This window comes from Condylostylus longicornis, unplaced genomic scaffold (genome assembly GCF_029603195.1).
Source record: "Condylostylus longicornis isolate FDR11 unplaced genomic scaffold, ASM2960319v2 ptg000006l, whole genome shotgun sequence".
NCBI classification, from domain to species: Eukaryota; Metazoa; Arthropoda; class Insecta; order Diptera; family Dolichopodidae; genus Condylostylus; species Condylostylus longicornis.
In genome coordinates, this window is record NW_026577975.1 from 4,280,818 (window position 1) to 4,302,658 (window position 21,841).

Genomic DNA, 21,841 nt, shown 5'->3' on the forward strand with positions numbered 1-21,841 from the left:
AATAAAACAATGTTAACATTACAACGAAAATATTAATTCACAGTTGAAATTCTAGTATAATAATAATATAATCTGATACCTTAAAATTAAAAGATTGAGATAAAAAATTATAGCGTTGTTAATAATATATTAGACTTATTTAATTTTTCGGCAAAATGTAATAATTTTTAGAATTGATTTTATAAATTTTAATTTTTTTGAGTGCAGCATGTACTCAAAGTACAAACGGCAAAAAATATTTTCGGTTATTTCGGTTCGATACCATTTTCTTTTGGATAAGAAATATTAAATGATATAGAGGCTTTTAAATATTCCGAAAACATCGAATACAAATATCTGATTTCAAACGAATCATTTGGGAATGAAAACACATACTGTGATATGAAATGATCTCACATATAAATCTAAGACAACAAAATTTTATAATCAACAAGAACAAAAATTGAACTCATATCAAATCAGGTTGATATGCATTATAGAATTAGAAAGAATTGCATTATAGTATTAGAAAGAATTAAAATTCTAAGTAAACTTATCACTTTCCATTAAAATCTTAATTTTCTAAAAAGTTCTTTTTCACCTTAAAAACAGTTCAATTAAAAATTTTCTATAAACCTCTATATAAGTTTCACTGTAATTTTAAAAGTAAAATGTTAATACTTAAAAATCTCTCTTACATTACGTGTTAAGAATTTAAGTGCGAAAAATTTTAAAAAGTTTTCATTTAACTGCAAATTATACATTGTACATTGTAAAAAGTATAATGAAAGTGTAAAATACAAGAAAACCATTTAAGTTAATTGAAAAAGAAAGATAGAGAGAGAGAGAGAGAGAGAAAAGCATCAATTTGTATTTATGTAAGGCAATGTAATACCTTAATAATACAAATTTTTGTATATACGAGTAATGCGTTTGTGCAATGAATGTTTTGTTAAATGTACGTACATCGTATATATTAAGCTTTATTGATCTTTATCTTCAGGAAGTTTATTTTTATAGCTTCATTATTAAAAATTTTGTTTTTCGTTTTTTTTTTTTTTTTGGTGAATATTTTTTTGCATTCTTGTCTTTGTTTTTGAAATTCGATTGATTCGTTGGTTATGGTTGGATGATTACGATACACATACATACATATATATATCGAGAATGTGCAATATGAAACTTATTGAGAGATTTTTTTATTTTTATTATCACATTTTTTATGCATTTTTTATTTTCCAATTTCTCAAATTTACTGCAAATACTGTAATTTAAGATGCATTTTGGATTTTTGTTTTTGGTTTTTATCATTTTAGTTTACGTAAGTACATATGTAAATGAATTTATACATGAATATGCATAAATTTATTTACAGGGCATATTCCAACAATAAGACAATATGAGTTTCAATTATGTAATTTTCTCACATTAAGTATTAGAATGTTCTAAATCGTCTAATTTTAGTAAGAAAGCGGTAATTTGAAGCCTAACTCAAAATTTTTCAAATTATGAAAAAAATAGGTTAAATTTTTTAGTAATTGGTCCCTTTGCGAAAATTTTGAAATTTGTTTTTTCTTTTTTTTTTTTGGTTTATTTCCTCAATAACTTTTTAAGGAGTGCCTTAAGTGACGCACTGCCTTTTTTTGAAATAAAGATTTTTTTAAGAGCTTTCCATTGTGTATTATTTTTTTTTTAGATCGGTTAATAATTGTGAAAGTTAAAGCTATTTAAGTAGATGCATCATTTTGTTGAAACTAAAAATTTTCATTAAACATAAAAAATTGGGGGTTAAATATTCATTTGTGGCTTTCCTCCCCCAAGCAGCGATTTTTTCCATAAAAGTATCCCACCTTTCTATTTCTGAAAGATTTTGTCACGTTACAAGTTCACCCTGTATACTGTTATGTTGGACTAAACTGTACACCTTATATAAGTTTTTAAATTTTTATATAAAAAATATTCCTTGTTTTACAACAATATTCATAACTTTATTTATTATTACAATAAATTGTTATTATTATAAATTGTATAATAATTTTTAAATATATTAGTATAATGAATCAAAATATATAATTTATAATATTTTATGATGAATAGTTAAAAGAAGGAAACATCTAACTCTTATAACAATAATTTTTAAATTAAAAAAATAAAAGCGAGATAATAAAACAAAAACAAAAGAAAAGCAGGTAACAGGTATCTAAAAGAAAAATTGATGAAATTGTGCCAAACGACCTCTCTAATTTAAATAATAGGAGAAAGATAAACACACACAAAAAATCAAAATCAAAATATTTAACATTAATTTCCAAAATAACATTCCAGAGCGTAAAAAAAAATTTTCAATACAAACTTTCTACTTGGATTTATGCCCAAAAATTAACTTGAAAAATTATCTATAATTATCATTGAATATATATACTAGGTATGTCTACCACCTCAATATATTATAGAGAAGTAATATGAAAAATGAGTTCAAATTAAGCAGGTGATTTCCCATTTTAATTTATTCCACTTTTCTTGATTATTTTTACCTGAACTTATGAATATTATAAATTAGTTATTATATTAAGTGTTTATATAAAAAAAAAAATTCGCTAAATCAAATTAAAATTATCTCCAATTTTCTTTGCCAATTTTACAAAAAAAAAAAATTATTTTTCAATACTTAATTTTTCATTTTTTGAAAATATTTCTTCAATAATTTTTCAATAGTAATTTTAACAAAAACAAAACCACCAATTCACTTTCATTTTACAAGCATACCTTATACTTCGTTGTCAGTTACTTATACGTGTATACTATATGTAAGTTACTTAATATTTGTAGTTCATAACAAAAAACAGAAAAAAAAATTGGAAAATTATTTGCTTCAATTTGTTTTACAAACAGCAAAAAGCAAAAAAATATTGTACCTATATAATAGAGAGAAGAAAACAAAAAAAAAAAATTTGCAACCACATGAAATCAACTCTGTTATAAGCCGCAACTTTACCATCATTAACCATTCAAATTTAATAAAATTTACTGAATGGTTAAGAAAAAAAAAATTACAAGAGGAAAACCTAAAAATATAAACGGAACGGAAAACTTGAAAAAAATTAAAAAAAAACCCGCGAGTTTAAGCGAAAAAAAAAAACATTAGAAAATAAAAACACAAAAAGGTAATAAAAGACACATTTGTGTTAGCTTGAAGTTTTTTATTTTTAATTACCGTGAAAAAAATAGTGAAAAAAAGAACAAAACAAAAGAAAAGTAGTTAAAAAACTTTTCGTATTCAAAGTAAGTCATAACTATTATTTAACTTTACAATTTTTTATTGTTTTTTTTTTTGTTTTTTGTAACTCTAAAAAGTGTGGATAATTGTAATGTACTACCTCACTTCAAAATTTTAAAGATCAAAAAGATATACAACTTGCGTTATTTAAATATAGTGAATTCCGATTAGAGTATATTTGATTGAATTAATGGGAGTAGTGATCTAAAGTGAGTAATTTGATGCCGCTGCTTTAAAGAAAATTTTTAAAATAATTTTAAAGTATACGAAAAAAAATAATTATCTAATATAAATTTGGTTGTTTAGTATGCATGTGTAGGTGTAGAGTATAGATACATAAAATTTTCACACGTAACTTATTAAAGTTTATTAACATTTTTGATATTTCCCTCATAATATAAATGTCTATATAAATTTTGAAAAGTATATAAACCTAAATTTGAAAAAATCATAAAAAGATGAATAACAGGACAATTTCGAATAACCATGTATTTCAGAAATTCTTGCCATAGAACATGATTAACATGACATTTAAACCATTAAATTATTGAGTTTGGCATAGTCAATTCAATAATAAAGAGATTTGAAAGTTAATTCAGGAATAAATAAAAAGTCAGTCTTTCGGAAAAATTGTATTTATTTTCACGGAACTGTTCCGAGTTTTTTAGTTTCTTACAGTTGAGCAAAAACCTGTTAATTTTTGGTCTTGTACAATAATATTTTTAATAGTGTTTGAAAAACTTTTTAACTTATTTTATCCGAAATAAAGAATTTTGTGAGCTCTAAGAAATATTCTTTAGATATTATTCCGCTATAGAAATTTATGGAGATTTTGTATCTTATTCAACATAATTTTTATATTCTTTAATTATAAAAATAAATAAAACAATTAATAAATCAACAGGCAGTAGCTTTTCTTTTAATAATTGGAAGTATAAATTTGTCGTTTATTTTATTAAAATTTTAACAAATTTTATTCATAATAAAATTAAATTGGTCCCTATATGTATGCAATATAACATATTTTAAAAATGTCGAAAATATTTATGTGATATATTCATTTTCAAAAATTACTCATATCATTTAATTTTATACATTTAATTAGTCAGACAATCATCATAAATTAAATTTATTTTCGGAACATGCCTACATAATAAAATTTATGAATTTATTTTTATTTTTATTTAATCTGACTCTCGGGTTTCAAAAACAATTTAAAATAGCTTTAATTTTCATAAAAATTAAAAAGAATATACAATTTGCAAATTTTGTGGATTGAAAAAAAAAATAGGTGGCGCACCTCATGATTAAGTACCTATTCACTCATTGTACATGTGCATATGTGCACATTATCTACATATTATATTGGAATGAGCATAATATTTATATGTATGTATGTTCCTTTATGTAAATCATACACATATTATTCGCTCATATATCGCCTATATGCTATAAAAATTTCCGCTTCAAATATTATGAAGAAAGGTTAAACTTTTGTGGCAATTTTTTTTTTTTTTTGAAAATTAATTATGCACTAATTATTTAAGTATAACAACAAAATTAAAATTATAAAAAAAAATATTCAAAATTTTTAAAAAGTAAGCAACATAATTTTTATAGTTTTGTGTTCTTTAACATTTTTGTTGCTGAAATGAAAATGAAATTAAATTGAAAAATGTTTAGCAACAAATCAAAAACAAATTTGAAAAGCTTTTACGAAGAAATTTTTTTTTTTTTCATTTGTTTGTAAACAATTTTAAAGCTTTTTCTCTTTTTAACTGTTTGAATAAACTAGTGAATTTTTCACTGAAAGTATAAAATAAACTAGTAACGACAGTAAATATTAAGTAACTTTTATTACTGTCTTACTAAGCTCTAAATACGTTGCGTCTGCTTATAAACAACTTCAATAGTTGTTTATATTATTGTTAGATGCGAGTTACAATCTTATAACATGATTATTTAACATTTTGAACTTAATAATACGTATATTTTTACTGTTGATAATTTAACAGTTTTAACATTACATGATTGTCTGTATACTTATGTATTTGTATATTATGAAAAATGAGTAGCCTACAGAGAATATAACATTAAATAAAAATGAAAAAGCAATAAAATGAATGATAAAATTTGAATGTAGGTATACAATATGCATGTATACTTTTTGTATAACTGTGCTATAAGGTGTATAAGGTATAGTATACAACGATGAAACAATTTATACCTATCACAGTTAACAAAAAAAAAAGTTAACATTTTTTTTTTCTTTTTTAATGTTAACTCTCTTTTACTTATAGATGTCTTATAATAATCAACGACTGGTGTTGGTCTGGTCTGAATCGAATTAAATTGAATTGAAGGAAGAAAAAAGAAAAGAAAAAAACAAAAATTAACTGATGTTTTTTTTTGTTTATTTCATTTTTTTATTTTTCATTTCTTGAATCAACTCAACCAGATGATAGTTATAAGATTTTCATAATAAAATTGGAAAAATTAGTTAAGTTAGAGACGCGATCGCGATTAAACGTACTTTCGATTTCATCTGAGAAGATACAAATCGTTTTTTTAAAAAATAAGTAAATAAAAAGTATATAATAAAAGAAAAATAGGAAAAATATTTTTTTTTAACGCGGTGCATAATTTTTGTTTTTCCTTAATAATATTAAAATACATAATATAATTATTATATTTGAATTATTGTTATTATAACATAAAAGAAAAATTTACATAAAAGTTGGTGTTCCTATTTAAATGAAATTTATAATCGAAACAAGAAATAAAATTTATTACTAAGAAAAAATAAAATTATAAAAAAAAATATTATTTATAATAATTAATTATTAATAAAAAGTACAAAAATAAATATGTTGCGATCTTTTATTTTATTTCAATTAATATTTATATTAACATTTAATTATGTAATATCGGTATCATCATGGAAACCGATTGCATCACCAGCAACATATGTTATACATCAATCACATCCATCAATCGGTTCTGTATCACATACAAGTAATTCTATTAGTACAGGTATACTCAAAATCTAATAGATTAAAATATATATATATATATATATCAATGAATCATAAATAATTTGGAAGATTATATCATATATAGTTAAAAAATTATTGTAGTGAATGCAATTACAATACAATTGAAAAAAACAAAAAATACAAATAAAATTTTTTAGATGATGATACAACTGGTATAGCTGGATCAGGTGGACATCATGGATCAACATTAATTGGACATGATAGTGATATTGATTATCATGGTTTTAAAAATGATGGAAGAATATTAACTGGATTAGGTGAACCAGTTTATGGTGAAGAGGTTCGATTAAAAAGAAAATTAATATTTGATTATTTAAAATGTGATAAAATTGAATATTAGGCGGTGTAGTAAATTGTAGTTGTATAAGGTTTGCTCAGTTGTGCTTCAATAGCATTCAATTTCAAATCCAGAACTGAAAATATTTTTATATTATAATAATATGGCTATAGGTCTTGATATATTGTCATACACCGAAATTTAATATTTTCGAAATTTATACAAATTTGAGGTATTTTAGAAATAATACATGAATTGGAGGCTTTACATTTACTTTACCCAATTTTAATAAAATAAATGTAATAGGCTCTATGAAAGCCACTTTTGTAAATATTTTTAGAAAAATATTAAAGAATTTCCCATTAAACACTCAGTTACTGACATCTATTTCATGAATATTTCTATAAGTATATAAGAGTTTTTTAACTAAATTATTATTGAATTATAAATGCATATTTACTTAGATTTTCTTAATGCAATCTTTAATTTTATTTATCTTTATTCAATCAAATATAAGATTTAATTGAATTATATATGCAATAAAATCAAATATACGAGTAAAGTCAAATAAATTGTCCGTGAGATGCCAATAAAAATAAATTTTTTTTTAAATATTTTTAATAATTTATTTTAATTTAATTCTATATTATTTCGCATATATGTTACTGTTTAAAAATTCATAAAAGCTAAATAAGTGCGAGGTTTCTTATTTTTATTATAATTAGAAATTCTTTAAATGGAATCCGCATTTATTTATAGCATTTTCATTAAGAATTTTATTAATTCTGACAATTTTTGTGTTATATATTCATTTTTGAATCTTAAATGTTAGTTCCGCTTTTGGATATAAATATCTAATATAAAAGTCAGCCACATCTCATAATATTTTTATTACAAATTTAGTAATTATTTTATTTCATTAATTTGTAATATTCGTAAGATGATTCAATATACTGAATTAATTAAAATTAATTTTCGATTAAACTTAAAACAAATATCATAAAAAAAATATGATAGAATCACGAAGTAATTTATTAAATAATAAATTTATATACACGCATTTTAATGTGGTATATATATATATATATAGGATGCATGCAGTGTCGATAAATATGCTTTCGATCATGAAGGTACAGTTCAATATCGTAATAAATTACCAAAAATGGATCAATATACAATATGTTTTTGGATGAGATTTACAAATCATAGTGGTGATCATACACTATTAACATATTCAGGTGAGTAATTTATTTATTTAAAATTTTTATAGACTATATTTATGGATAAAATTTATTGAATTCATTAAAGTAATACAATTATATTATAATCATATAGTTTTGGCGTTTATATTGAAAAATATTATGAAAAATATTGTAGACATAAAATATTTTAAGAAAAAAAAAATTCATTTTATAATATAGGACAAAAAATGTTCCTACACTTTTCTAATAATAAAAGATTATTGAGTATAATGGGTGGTATAATATAAATTAAATTCCTACATACATTATGTTTTTTATCAAATTACATATTGTAGGTGTATTACTAGTCTAATTTTATGTTTGTTAGCTGCTGTAGTATAAGAATTAGAAATATTGTTTTAATTTACTGTTAATGAGATAATTTTGATGGTAATTTGAGTAGCATATAAATTTTTTTTTATATTTTTAGATTTTTTTTAATTTTTTTTTGATTTTATTGAGAGTATTAGAACCTACTTGGTTCTTCTTGAAATACAGTAAAAATTATATTTCGAAATATGCTAAAGATATTTTCAATTTTAGATTTAGTGATATTGGAATTGTATGTAAATGTATTGAATTTCACTTTTATTCTAACAAAAATTGACTACTACAAATAGGAAAATAGCGTAATGTATAAAATTAAAGGAAATTGTTAGAAAAATACCACATATGATGCATTGCATATATGCTAAATGCTGGCAATTTTAAGTGGATAATTGAGTAGATTATTTTAGAATCAAGTGAAAGTGGGTACGGAAGTTAGAGTATTCTTTGAATTTTTATAACTTTTAAAACCATATCTGTAAAACCGCTGCAGAAATCATAGCACTGATTCCAAATAAAAATTTTCGTTGTAAATGCATGTCTTCTCTTCCACGTTTTTGTCTTAAATTATATCTTTAACGAAAACTTTAAATTTATAGACCCAAAATTTTTTTTATAAATCTTAGAGTTTTTAATCAAATTTTAGTTAAAAAAAATTAAAATAAATTATTTACCAATCTCAAACGAATTAATAATATGGTTATCTACTTTACTACTTTAACAATAAAATATTATACATTTCATTTTTTATTTTATTTTAAAAAATTTATATGTATACGAGTATTTATTGTGTATGTAAGAAATAGTACAGAAAATTTTTCGTATCACTAATATTAATTTCGCATTCAAACTATAAAATCTGTAACTGTGATTAGTTCACATTTTATATATGGTCATAAGTAACAACAGGTAATTCAATTTGTCTATACTTCAATATTAATGAAAGAATTGCATTTTGCAACTGTTATACATTATATATAAGACGTTCAAAAACAAATCATAATAAAATCAATTCCATTATCATTATTTTTCTCAAATATCTATTATCATAGATAAGGAAGTAGCCAGCTACCTTATTATTATTCATTATATAATTTAAATTATTGTTATCAAAGTAAATTAAATATTAATAATATATCTACATATAAAATAATTTTTGGTCTTGAAAAGTGAGTACAAAAAAATAATTGCTATATTATTAAGTATAAAGCAAAAAAAAAAATTATCTATTATCGTATTTAAATATATGAATTTAACATTGTATGAATAAAGCGGTATAGAATTAAAAATATATAAAAAATTTGAAAAAAAAAGTGGAATATGTGATTTTAATTATTTAATTATTTAATTATAAATTTTTTACCATTATGATTAATTGTCTGGTTTATCTGTTATAAAGTGTAACACTATTTTCTTTTCATATACATTTCATATAATATCAATTCTGTTATACTGTAAAAATGGCAATATTAAACCAAAAGAAAGAATTAAATTCATTACAAATATAAATTTGCTACAAATTTGCAAAGTTTTTAAGTTATATAAAGCACGTAAACTTGACAATAATTAAAATTTTCATTGTTTTTTTTTTTATATTTTAATAGTTTTTAGAGTTTTGTTTTTAAAGACCTGATTATTGAAGTAATTATAATATTGTATATGAAATATTTAACACTTAATATTTATAAAAATTATTTTAAATTAAAATTGTTAAAATTTGATATTATATTCTATTGTTATTCAATAAATTAATAAGTTTTAATTTTATTAACAATTGTTAAAATATAAATTAACAATGAAAACGATTTACAGGAATAAAAAATAACCAAGAGGTTAAAAATTAAATGCATTTAGTTATGATTTGTGTTTTAATAATTGGATTATGTAAATATGTGCTAACACATTCTGATATATATCATATATATGATATGAGTTACCCCGAAAATGTATAATTTTCAAAAAAAAAAAATTTAATATCCATATTTCAAAAAATATTCAGAGAACTTTAATAATAATATGGTATTGTTATTCATTTGGATCAAATGTAGTTCACGGCTATTTTACAAAAATTTTTATTAATAATTTGCAAAATAAAAAAAAATTATTTTGCACCATTCATAAATGTTTTATTAATATTATGCATTCAATATTTTTTTTTGTATTTTATATGACTTAAAGCATATGGTTTTTTCTTTCTGAGAATTTTTTTTTGTGTCCAATCATGTAGTTAAAACCAATTTAAAATGTAAATTATTTGGTATTTAAAAATAATGGTTTTCATTTTATTCAGTTTTTTTTTTTTTGATTACTTTATTGTTAATTGTGTTGTATATCATAATTATTTTTAAATATTAAGAATTATTAAAATGTTTTCTTATTCACTATATATTTTTAATTTTGGTTAATAATTTTGAATTAAATGCTTTCTTGAATTTAAATATTCAATAAATGTTGAACTGTTAATTTTATATTTCAATTAACAAATTCACAAACTGGCCATCAAATATGTTCAACAATAATGCTAAAATTTTAATATTTAAGTTTTTCACATATTATATAATTAACACGAAAGAGTTACTCAAATTATTTTTTTTTTTAGAAATTTTCAAGAGCGCATTGAAAATTTTCTCCAATATAATCCTTTGCCTGTTTTTTTTTTTTTGTTACTCTTTACTCTTTTATTATTATGATATTCGAGTACTCTACTATCCGGTACTATTTCATATACTGTAATTGAAATCTGTAATAAATTATTACAATATATTTCTCTGTTCAAAAGATAAAGTATATACATAATGTTTAATTTTTAATGCTTCTCATTAAATTATTGTAAATAACATTCTCTTAGTATTTTATATGTCGACAATATGCAATATTAACAAAGGGAAATTTTTTGTCTATTAAATTAATTAAGTAGAATTTGATTGAAGAATGGAATTTGAAAGGATTTTATTTAAAAAAATATTTTAAATAAATTCATAAAATATATTATGTATTCTGAACTAAATATATATTTTCATAATTTAGATCTATGAGTACAATAATCAAAGTAAATTTAAAAATTATGCACGTGTGTATTTTTTATGTATGTATTTATATATATACCATATAGGCATATAAAATTTTGTTTATTATTATTTTCATTTAGTTTTGCAATTTGGGCTTTAAAAAAGGAAAAAACAATTCCCTTGATGTCGTTTTAATTTAAAAGAAAAACACAAGAGAAATGAGAAAATGAAAAAGAAAATTCTGTTTTCTCTTTTTTAATTGTTTTGTGATAATGTGATATGAAAAGTTAAAGAAAAATTAAATGAAATAAAGTAGGAAAATAAAAATAAGAAAGAAAATCAAATAAGGAAACAATTTATGTTGAGAATAAGAATTTTTGTATATGTATATAAGAATATATTCCATATACTAAAAATGGAGAATAAAATAAAAAAAAAAGAGTAAAAAAGATAAATTGTTTCATTTTATTTTAATTCTACTATTTTTTATTTCTCTTTCTTTATTAAACAGTTTTTTATATTCGCATGTTTCTTAAAGAAATTTTTGGTACATACAGGGGGTACTGGTATCAAAGTGCATACTATTGTATTGTAAGGCCCTCATGAGTAGACAAAACTTTTGTATAGAGACCATGTTCACAGCTAAAAATTTTCGAAGTTACAGGGGCTTAAAGACAATCTCGACTAATGTTTTACATTTAGAAATTAAGGTTTTAACTCCGTGCTTGTGTAAGATTAGCGCGTTATTAAATGTGATATGCTAACTTAATGAATAAAGATAATGAATAATTTATAATCAGTCAAGATTTCGGATTAATTTAAAAATTTAACTATTTATTTTTAAAAAACGTCGAGGTGACGTAATATTGAAGCTTTCTCTAATTGTAGCACAGCTGGTAACCGCGTCAACTGAGCTTCAATTTGATATATAACAAAAAATAATGCAAAAGTTCAACATAAAAATTGAGTTTCCAACACATTTGCAAAAATTAATGGCTCGGAGAATATGATACTATGATGGCTTTTATTGATACAGCCATGTAAGTCAGTTTGATAGAGCCATATAAGACGAGACAACCTGCATATAGAGTGAAAGTTTTCGTTTTTCTTACAAAATTAAATAAATTTGTATATATTACAATATTCTCGTATTTCCATTGTTCTAAGAAAAAAAATTTGTTTTTACTTTTTCTTGTTTGGAATGAATTATTTGTGAACGTACAATGATACAATGTACATATGTGTAAATATGTATTTTTGTTTTTAATGTATATAAGTATCGTTGTTACCGTATTTAGAATATTGAAGGTATTCGATCGTTTTGTTTTGGCTAATACGAGTGTTTTAGTTTTGTAAAGCTTTGCATATATAAATCTTATTAGTACTCTTTCGTATTGAATATGAATATCCTGTGCAATTTTTTTCTTAAACTGTGTATAATAAATATTTAATAACAAGCTTATATTTATTTTACTGTTCAAATCTGCAAATTACTTAAAATATTCACGTAATTTAAAATTCATTTCTGATATTCTTGACTGTAACTGGATAAACTAAAAAATTTAATTTTCATTCTTCTTTTAAATTTATAATAAATTCAATAATAGTTATCTAAAAGAGAAATTAGTTTTCACAAACACTATCTAGCATTCGAAGGCATTTATTTAAAAAAATTATCTAAAATTATGGCTTAATATATTTTTTTCCTATTTATTTTAAAAAAAATTTGGTTATAACCTTTGGTAACCCTTAATATTCTTAATGTTAGATGTATATGATATTATTATATATTTGCATAGAATACTATAATAATCAATAGAATAATTTCCTTATTTACTTTTCTTAATTTTTTTGTATATAACATACATATTTACTTTTTAAAAATTTAAAAGAAGATTTATGATAATTTTTAATTAAAATTCTTAATTGTTTAAAATTACAATCATTAACATTTAAACAAAACAAAAGAAAAAAAAAATTTATGTTCATATTATTTTTTATTTAATATTAACTTGTATATATTCATAATTACATAATATATATAAAGTATATTTGTATATAATATAGAATATGAAATAAAATAAAGAAAAATCTTATTTTATTATTTTTTTTTCTTAAAATAAGAACTAAAAATAAAATAAGGATATTTTCTTAATTTTTTTTTATTATTTAATTCTATTACCTTTAGGTATCATTATATTATTATATAATTTCTCTTTAAAGTGAGTTTTATTTGGCGTTAATTATAAATTTAATTTTTTATTTATATTTTAAAATATATCTACATGATATTATATATTTTGATTATATACATGCCTATATATACATATGTATTCATATTATATTCACTAAGAAGTCCTTACAATAGAATAATAAAACTTAACTATTCAAGAATAAAGATAAGAAAAGGCTTTACAATAAAATAGAAGAAACAACAAAAGGAAAAAAAAAATATCCTTTTAAGGAAATTTGTCTTTTCTCTTATGTTTATATTTCTATATTCTATATATATACATATATGTTTTAATTTTTCTTTTGTTCAGTGTCTTGTGTATTGTATTTAGAAAAAAATTGAGAAAAGTGATAGAAGATTGTTTTCTCAAGTGCTATCCAGAAAGAGCCAATAATAAATTAAAGAAGAAGAAAAAGAAAAAATTAATAATATAGAAAAATAGATAAAGCCTTTTACCTTTCAGCAATAAAGAAAACAAAAAACAAAGACAAAGAAAATTTAATAGTTTAATATTTTTTAAAAAAAAAAAAACAAAAAAAACAATATTTAAAAAATCAATTTTTTTCTATGAAAAAAAAAAACAATTTGAATGATTATGAAGAAGAAGCTCTTTACCTAATTTAAAAATAAATAATTGAAATTTATTTTTTTTCTATAATTAATTATCTTTTTGTGTACATACTCTACTTATTTCTAATTATTATCAAATAATATTAAACGTCTTGGGTCATTTCAAATCATTATGTATAATTTTAGTTGGACTTAATTTTAAACCACCTGCTTTATTTGAGCTTTTATTATTTAAGGATATTATTATAGAAATTTGGTTAATATAGGCTTGCTGTGGAATAAACACTCAAAATATTTTTTTTTTAGATCGGTCTATCTTTCGCAACGCTTCGTTACAAATTCTAATTTAAGAATCAATATGCAAAATATGGTACGTGCAAAATATGGTTAGGCTCGAACAACCCAATTTTTTACCAATTTTTTGATTCATTCGCTTCGAGAATTTTTAGTAGAATTTTTGGGAATATTAGATCTGAGCCTCATCTCTGTTTTTTCTAGTCTAACATTAGGAAATAGCTTTTGTATATGTAAAATTTTATAAGTAATTAATTTTTGTTTCATTTCATAAAAGTTTTTAATATTTTTTGTTCAAATTTTGACTTAAAGAGAATTTACAGTAATTTTGGATAAGAATAAATTAACCATATATCAAGAATTGCATCTTTTATTTAGAAAAACATTGGTCATTTAATATTTTGAAGTTTTATAACAAATAATAATTTTGTCGTATATTCGAAACCAACAGAATATGAATAAGAAAGTTGTATTCTAGGACAGAAATATTTTTTTTTAACAAATTACATAAAAAGAGGTCTACTCTTTAATAATATGAATTCAGTAATTTTCTAATCTAAAATCTACTAGTGTTGGGGCTTTAGATCAATTTTCTAACATAGGAATTCTGAAAAATCATATTTGAACTCTAATTTTAGCTGAATAATTTTTTATTAGTTGCATTAAGTAAAGGATTTTGTAATATCGATTCTGATTTAACAAATTTTATAAATCTAATTTCATAAAATCAAATTTTAATTAATTATCCTTTTTAAATTGAAATATTTGTATGTATAACAAAATACCATTTATTATTGTAATAATGACAATAAAAATTGGAATTTAAATACGAAAAAAACAAATAAATTTTTATGATAAACGTATATAAAAAAATAAATTATTCTATTTGTATTTTTTGAAAAAAATATCAATGGTATTATGGCAAAAGAAATATTTATTTTAACTTGTTTATTATTTATTGTTTAAAACTATAAATAAAACTTGATTATTTATGTATGTATTTTTAAATTGAGGTTAATTGACGCCATTAATACATTTTGTTTATTGGGATATATGGTGCCCTATATATATATATATATACATATATATATAAATGCGAATAGCACTGATATATGTGATTGTAGTAAAAGTATTCACTAATACTAAATACTCTTGTACAATGAAAATATCGTAATTTAGTTGAAAAAATTATCAATTAGTACTAAATTAAATAATAAATTGGGTATAATAAGAATTTTCTGTAAAAATTTATTTTGGTTAACGAAGATCTATTTTGAGTTATAATTAAATTCTTATAATTACAAAATTAAAAAATTAGTTAGAATATTGCCATGGAAAATTCTTTGGATACTATAAGTAGGAAGTAACACGGAAAATTTTAAGTAATTCTTCTTTTATATAATTTAGTTTTACTGTGAAAAAGTTAATGAAAAAGTCAAAGTGCAATAGAATGAAATAACAAAAATAGGGCGGTATATAACCGTAAAATAGTAATTAAAAATTATTTTTATTATTAGGCGAGATCCTAAACAAAACGTTTTTTTTTAAATTATATTAAATTTTTAAATTTGAAAAACTTTTCTTTCAAATTAACTGTCATATGAGCGAGTTTAAGTAAAAATCTTCAGAATTTATTAGGAAAATTAAAAATTTATTGACCCACTCACGATCATAAACGAGTTAACTCATGGGTCCATGACAAAAATGTACTTGTCCAATTTTGCTTCACTTTAAGCATATTGACGAAAATTCTCAAGTATTTGAAGATTTCAAATTGTATGTGTGCCCAGTGGAAGTTAAAATACGTTTCAAGTGTATATACTCTTGATTCAGACTTTTTAAGTTATCGATGACTACGTCAATTTAGAATCAGATTACAGTAATCCTTTCGAAAATGATGGAATTTATTTAAACTGATCTGTGATAACTACAGTCGTCATGTGTTTTTGCATTAACTTTGATATACATATATTGAGTAGCATGGCGACATTACTCGTCAGAAGCTTGAAAGCAAGGTTTATATTTTAACTTTGATAAATTTTAAATTTCCGTTTCATTTGCTATTTACGGAGTTCTTGTTTATTTAAAAATGTTGAAGATATGAAAAGCGATCCACGAGTAAATACAACTTTGAAATAGTGTCCACATAAGGGTTAATAAAAAAATCAATTTTTGAAGGGAAAATTTCAATAAATCAAAAAATGAATATTATTCAAATAAAAGAACGCTTTACGGGACATTAACTTTAGTTTGTTTTTTGATTTTAAGGTTTATTGGTTTAAAAGATTGTAATTTAAAGAATGTTCGTCATCATTAAAATAGTTTTAATCTTAATTCATTGGTAAGAAAAATCCAGACTTCTTATGATGTACTCAAGGAAGAAAGGAAAAATAAAGTATTTTTTTTATAAAAGCAAATTTTTTTTTGTTTTGCCTCCATTCGAAAGGAAAATGGATTGCGTCATATAATTTATTTAAAAAAAATATACAATAAAAAATTTTTGTTTCTTACTTTTTCTTATTTTCTTCAAAAGTAAAAGGTGTACCTATAGACAAAATCGAATTTTCCTTCTATATTTTTGTTCTTATTTTTTCTTACAATAGAAAAATATATTTGTGAATAAAAGAAATTATATCTTAGAAGTTCATAAGCTTTTTGATAGAAGTTTTCAATTTTGAAAATTTTTTACTTTATATTTTTTGAATTTTGTTTTGTTGAAAATTTTATTTATTGCTTTAGAATTATTGCACTTGATGCACTTACCTGTAAAGAAAAGAAAAATTTATAAATATGTTAGTATGATTGTAATTCATTTATGTATAGTATATAGATACATATAATATTGTTTTTACAATAGAAATTGAAAATATAAATATAGAAAAATAAAAAATTAAAATTTATAATAAAAAAAAAATACTTTTGTGTTATATTATTACTGAAGTCAATGGCTTTTGCAAGAATTTTAAATTTATGTTGAAAACAAAATGAAAATAATAAAAATTTTATACGGAAAAATCATTAAAACGAGATTCTCCCGTTTACGTATTGTATACCCGTACGAACATACGGATGTATTCGAAAGGTGTATATATAAAGGTGTATGTCTGTTCGTCTGACAATCAGTGCGTCCGGCTGTCCGTTCTAACGATAACTCAAAAAATAATTGAGCTAAGCTCATGAAATTTTCAAAAATGATTTATGATAATAAATGCCGAAATCCTATTTAAATTGGATATGATTGGTAGTATGTTATCAATATCGGAAAACAAGTATATTATTACGGCTCTTTTTTGTATATTCATTCGTATGGCATTACAGGATTAGCAGAGTCTACTCGTACGTATAATATCAGTAAAATATTCATTTAATATACACAAAAATATAATATTAGGAATTCTCTCCGTCCTTTTTTCCTCGCCCAGTAATTTCTCTTTAAAAAAAAAACAAAAAATTTTAAAGAGTTTTCAAATTAAACTAAGAGTATACAATTCATTTTTAATTCTCTCTTCAAATTTAATAATTTTGAATACTATCGAGAAATTGAAATTGTGAAAAGGATCATTTAATTTCAATTGTACTATGTAGTAGAAAATGTATGAAAGAAAAAAATTGTAGAAAAGGATAAAAGAAAATCTTTTTAATTCTTTAATAAAATTTTTTCTGCAACAGCCTCAGAAGAAGTTTTTACAGGGGTTAATATTACTTTATGAAAAATTTAAGTTTATTGAATTAAAATGAGAATTATAATTTAAGTTTTTATAAAAAAATAAAATTTGAAAATTTTAGACTTTTTAATCTGTTTTCTTCTTCCAAAGTGAAATTACATTTAGCTATTAAATTTTGTTGGTAAAAATGTAAGAAAAAAATTAATAATTTATATTAAAATTCAATAATAGAGAGTTTCTACTTTAAAGTTTTGATAATTATCCACCTAAATCTATGTATTAATCTGAATCCAAATAAATATTTTATTTTTTCAATTTTTCAAAAATTTTTTTACCAGTACTTTTATCCTTTTGCAGAAAAAAAAGTACAATATTTTCTTCTTGTTGCAAACAATTTTTTTTTTGTTGCAATAGAATATGCAATATTTTTCGAAATATTATTAAAAAAGATGGGAATTGTATTTTTATTTTGTTTTCACATAAAAGAAATGAAAATATTTACTAAAAAATAAAAAAAAGAAATACTATTAAATTCTCTTTAAATTAAAATGCCTTTAAGTTATTCAATGCAGACATACAATATATCGAATAAAAAAAATGAAAATATATTGATAAACAAGGATATTTATATATATATATATATGTGTATAATATGGATATATGTATGCATATACATGTATAAATATTGTTTTTCCATTATTAAATGAAATTATCTTTATATATACAAGACGTGACGGTCTGCATTCAATAAATTATCGTGTATTTAAAATGAATGGAAATAAAGAATAAAGGTATATATATATATATAGGTATGTACATATAGGTAAAAATTCATTTTTATTGCTCGTACAGACAATAAATTATAATAATGCACTTTTATACCATTATTATTACTTTATACATTAAAAAATTGTATAGCTTTTATGTTTTCCAAATATTTATAGTTTTCGCCGTAATATATGCAATTTTAATGGGTGTAATTATTGTTTATGATACAACAGTTTTATATTTTTAGCTCTTCTTTTGTTTTGTAATATTGTACGTTCTTACATTTTTGATATTAATATTTTAAGATTTCATGATGACAAATTCAATATTTTAGAAATATTTTATGCTTCTACATACTACTAACTTCAATTAATTGTTTCTTACTTCAAAACTTGGGAAATATGCTTTTCTAAAAATTCTATATATTCCTTCAAAATTTTGAAGGAATATATAGAATTTTGATAAAAATTTTTTTTGCAGTAGAAACTTAATGCATTATTAATAATATTCAATAAATATTCAATAGAGTGTTAAAAAATATTTATACCATAAAATTATTGGTTTTGTAAACAAAAGGGAGAATGAGAGCATTTTTTGTTTATTATTTCATAAATAAACGAAATCAACAATAAATGCTTTCATTCTCACGTACAGTGGAGGTCAATATTTTGTACACCCATGTATATATATATAATATATAATATAAAAGGATATTTTAATTTAAAACTATAAAATTGAATTTCCAATTGTATACTAAATACGAATTTAGGTGTCAAAGACAAATAAAATAGCATCGACATTTTCTTGTTTATGTCAACAATTTATAAAAGAATGTAGGGTCATACATGTTGTTTTGTGGTTCTCATCAGAAACACTAAACGCTATCGGAAGCCATTAAATTAGTATAGTATTGTATTTATTATACAGCATGAATTTTGAGAAAAATTTTTAAAGTTGTGAGTCCACGACTGAATGCTTTTTTGAGAGCTGTCTTAGTCGAATTTTTATTTATTAATTAGATAAATTTTAAAATGATTTTTCAAGTTTCATTAAATTTAAAAAATCACTTAATTTTTTATTAAACGACCGGAATATAGTAAGAATCAAAGGTTTTCAAATGAAATACTCCAAAAGAACGTGAATGTTATAATGTTAGAAAGCATTTTCAAAGAGAATTTAAAAAATAAATTTTTGAATTTTATTTGAAATCAAAAAGAAAATAAGTGCAGAAAGTGAATAAAAAAAATTTTTTTTTTCATTCATTAATCCTTTTGAATTGAAATGCTTTTAGTTTTGATTAAATATTGATTCAACACGTGGTATACTAAAATATATGTTATTATATATGTAAAATACCGTTATATTGAATAAAAATTTTTGAATTCTTTACATTCTTTTTCTAATATACTCACATTTACATATGAATAATACATTTAATATCTTAAATGTATGTATATATGGATTTAATATCAAATGAATTTATTTTCTCGTTCAACTTGGATCGAATGAATTTATGAATGTAATTGCAAATGGTAACTAGAAATAAAACTATTTTTTTTCATCTTTTACTTGTAAAAACTGTCTAGAATCAAAATTAAAGGAAATAGTATAGAAGAAGAAGTGGATGAAAAGTAAAACTAAAATATATTTCTTCTTTTAATTTTCCCGAAAACAAAAAAGAAGGAAAAACTAGAATAGGAGGTCCTTTTTACAGTTTAGTTTTTAATTTAATGTCTTGATTACTACTTTTTTTTTTTACTAAGAGGATTTACAAAATTAAATCCTTTTTGATTACAAAATCTCTATATATCATTTATATGTTTTTTTGGTGAAAGTTTATAAAAGAATTTTAAAAGTTTTTTTCATTCATTCAGTTTTTGTGTGTATAAAATTTATTAATAAGAATTTATATAATAAAGGAAATATACATAATATAATCGACATGCTCAATATATTAAAAACCTGGATAAGTGCCCAGATTAGGTTTTTATTTGAATTGGTTTTTCATTAAAAAAAAAAAAATTTCTTTTATGTCTGTGAAAAATTCTATTATATAAAAAGTTATGCATGCACACAATTTATAAATGTTTTAAGTTAGAAATTCTAATATATTGTTATAATATATTATGGGGACTAAAGTTGGCAAATATCATTTTTATATATATTTGAATTTATAAGCTCTTATTTTAGTTTTGTTTTTTTTTGGTATTCTTAATTTATGATCTTGTCTGTTCTTGTGTTATACAAATTTGTAACAATTAAATAACGTATATGATAAGTATAAAATTCAATTTAATTGCATAATTCCCTCTTTTTCTCTTAGTCTCCTCTATTATTGTAGTTTAAGAGGATCTTTTAAAGATATTCCATAGTTGGCTCTAAAATATTGTGATTCTAATTTTTATCTCATGTCTCTCCTTTATACATATTAGACTTTTAAAACTCAATTTGAATCTTTAAAATTAATTAAGTCAGTGACGCAACAATAATACTTTCTTTAGCAGCAACTTGAATTGAGTAGTATTACCCGTTTATTATCTAAAATTAAAGCACTATAAGAGTTCGTTGGCAACACTCTCAATGTTCTCTTAAATAATAACTTAATTGTATCCTTTCTTTTTTGGTTTTGTTTATATGCTTCACATTCCTTGATAAGAAATTTTCTTTTTTATTAATTTTTGTTTTTAAGATATGAAATATAAAACGCAAACTTTGCATTAAACATGTGGTGACCACATGAAAAGAAAGCGTTAACTTTTTTAGTTTAATAAAAATTTTCTTTTTTAATAGTGTAATGCAAGTGGCAAGGAGGGTTTTCTTTTAACAAAAACTCTTAAGTGTATTTATAAAAAAAAAAAAACTCTTTATGTTTGTATATGAAAATTTTTTGTTAAATTTATAAAAAAAAAAAAATGTTTTATTATTACAATATTCACAACAAGCAGTAGTGGAATTTTTTTTATTTGGAAACTTTTAAAAGGGATTAATCAACTGATATTTATCAAGATTTAGAAATATTGTAAAAAAAAAGAAACTTTGTTATTTATATTTTTAAGAGCAAATATTGTTAAGTATTTTACCAATACACACAAATTTTTTTTTTTTAGTAGACACGCAATTATTCATAAAGGATTATGTCATATTTT

The 21,841-nt window shown here is 21.6% G+C and overlaps 2 protein-coding genes across 21 annotated transcripts in view; one reads left to right on the plus strand and one right to left on the minus strand.

Annotated features, from left to right (window-relative positions):
• The window catches only part of LOC129618456 (uncharacterized), a 260,920-nt gene that overhangs the window by 72,830 nt on the left and 166,249 nt on the right, over positions 1-21,841 (minus strand). The gene's annotated exons all lie outside the window — the stretch shown is intronic.
• LOC129618459 (uncharacterized) overlaps positions 6,055-21,841 on the plus strand; it is a 52,757-nt gene continuing 36,970 nt past the window's right edge. Inside the window, exons 1-3 of the mRNA XM_055533232.1 lie at positions 6,055-6,289; positions 6,450-6,592; positions 7,680-7,827. Coding sequence (XP_055389207.1) covers positions 6,124-6,289; positions 6,450-6,592; positions 7,680-7,827 — 457 coding nt within the window. The 5' untranslated portion in view covers positions 6,055-6,123. The remainder of the gene's footprint in view (positions 6,290-6,449; positions 6,593-7,679; positions 7,828-21,841) is intronic.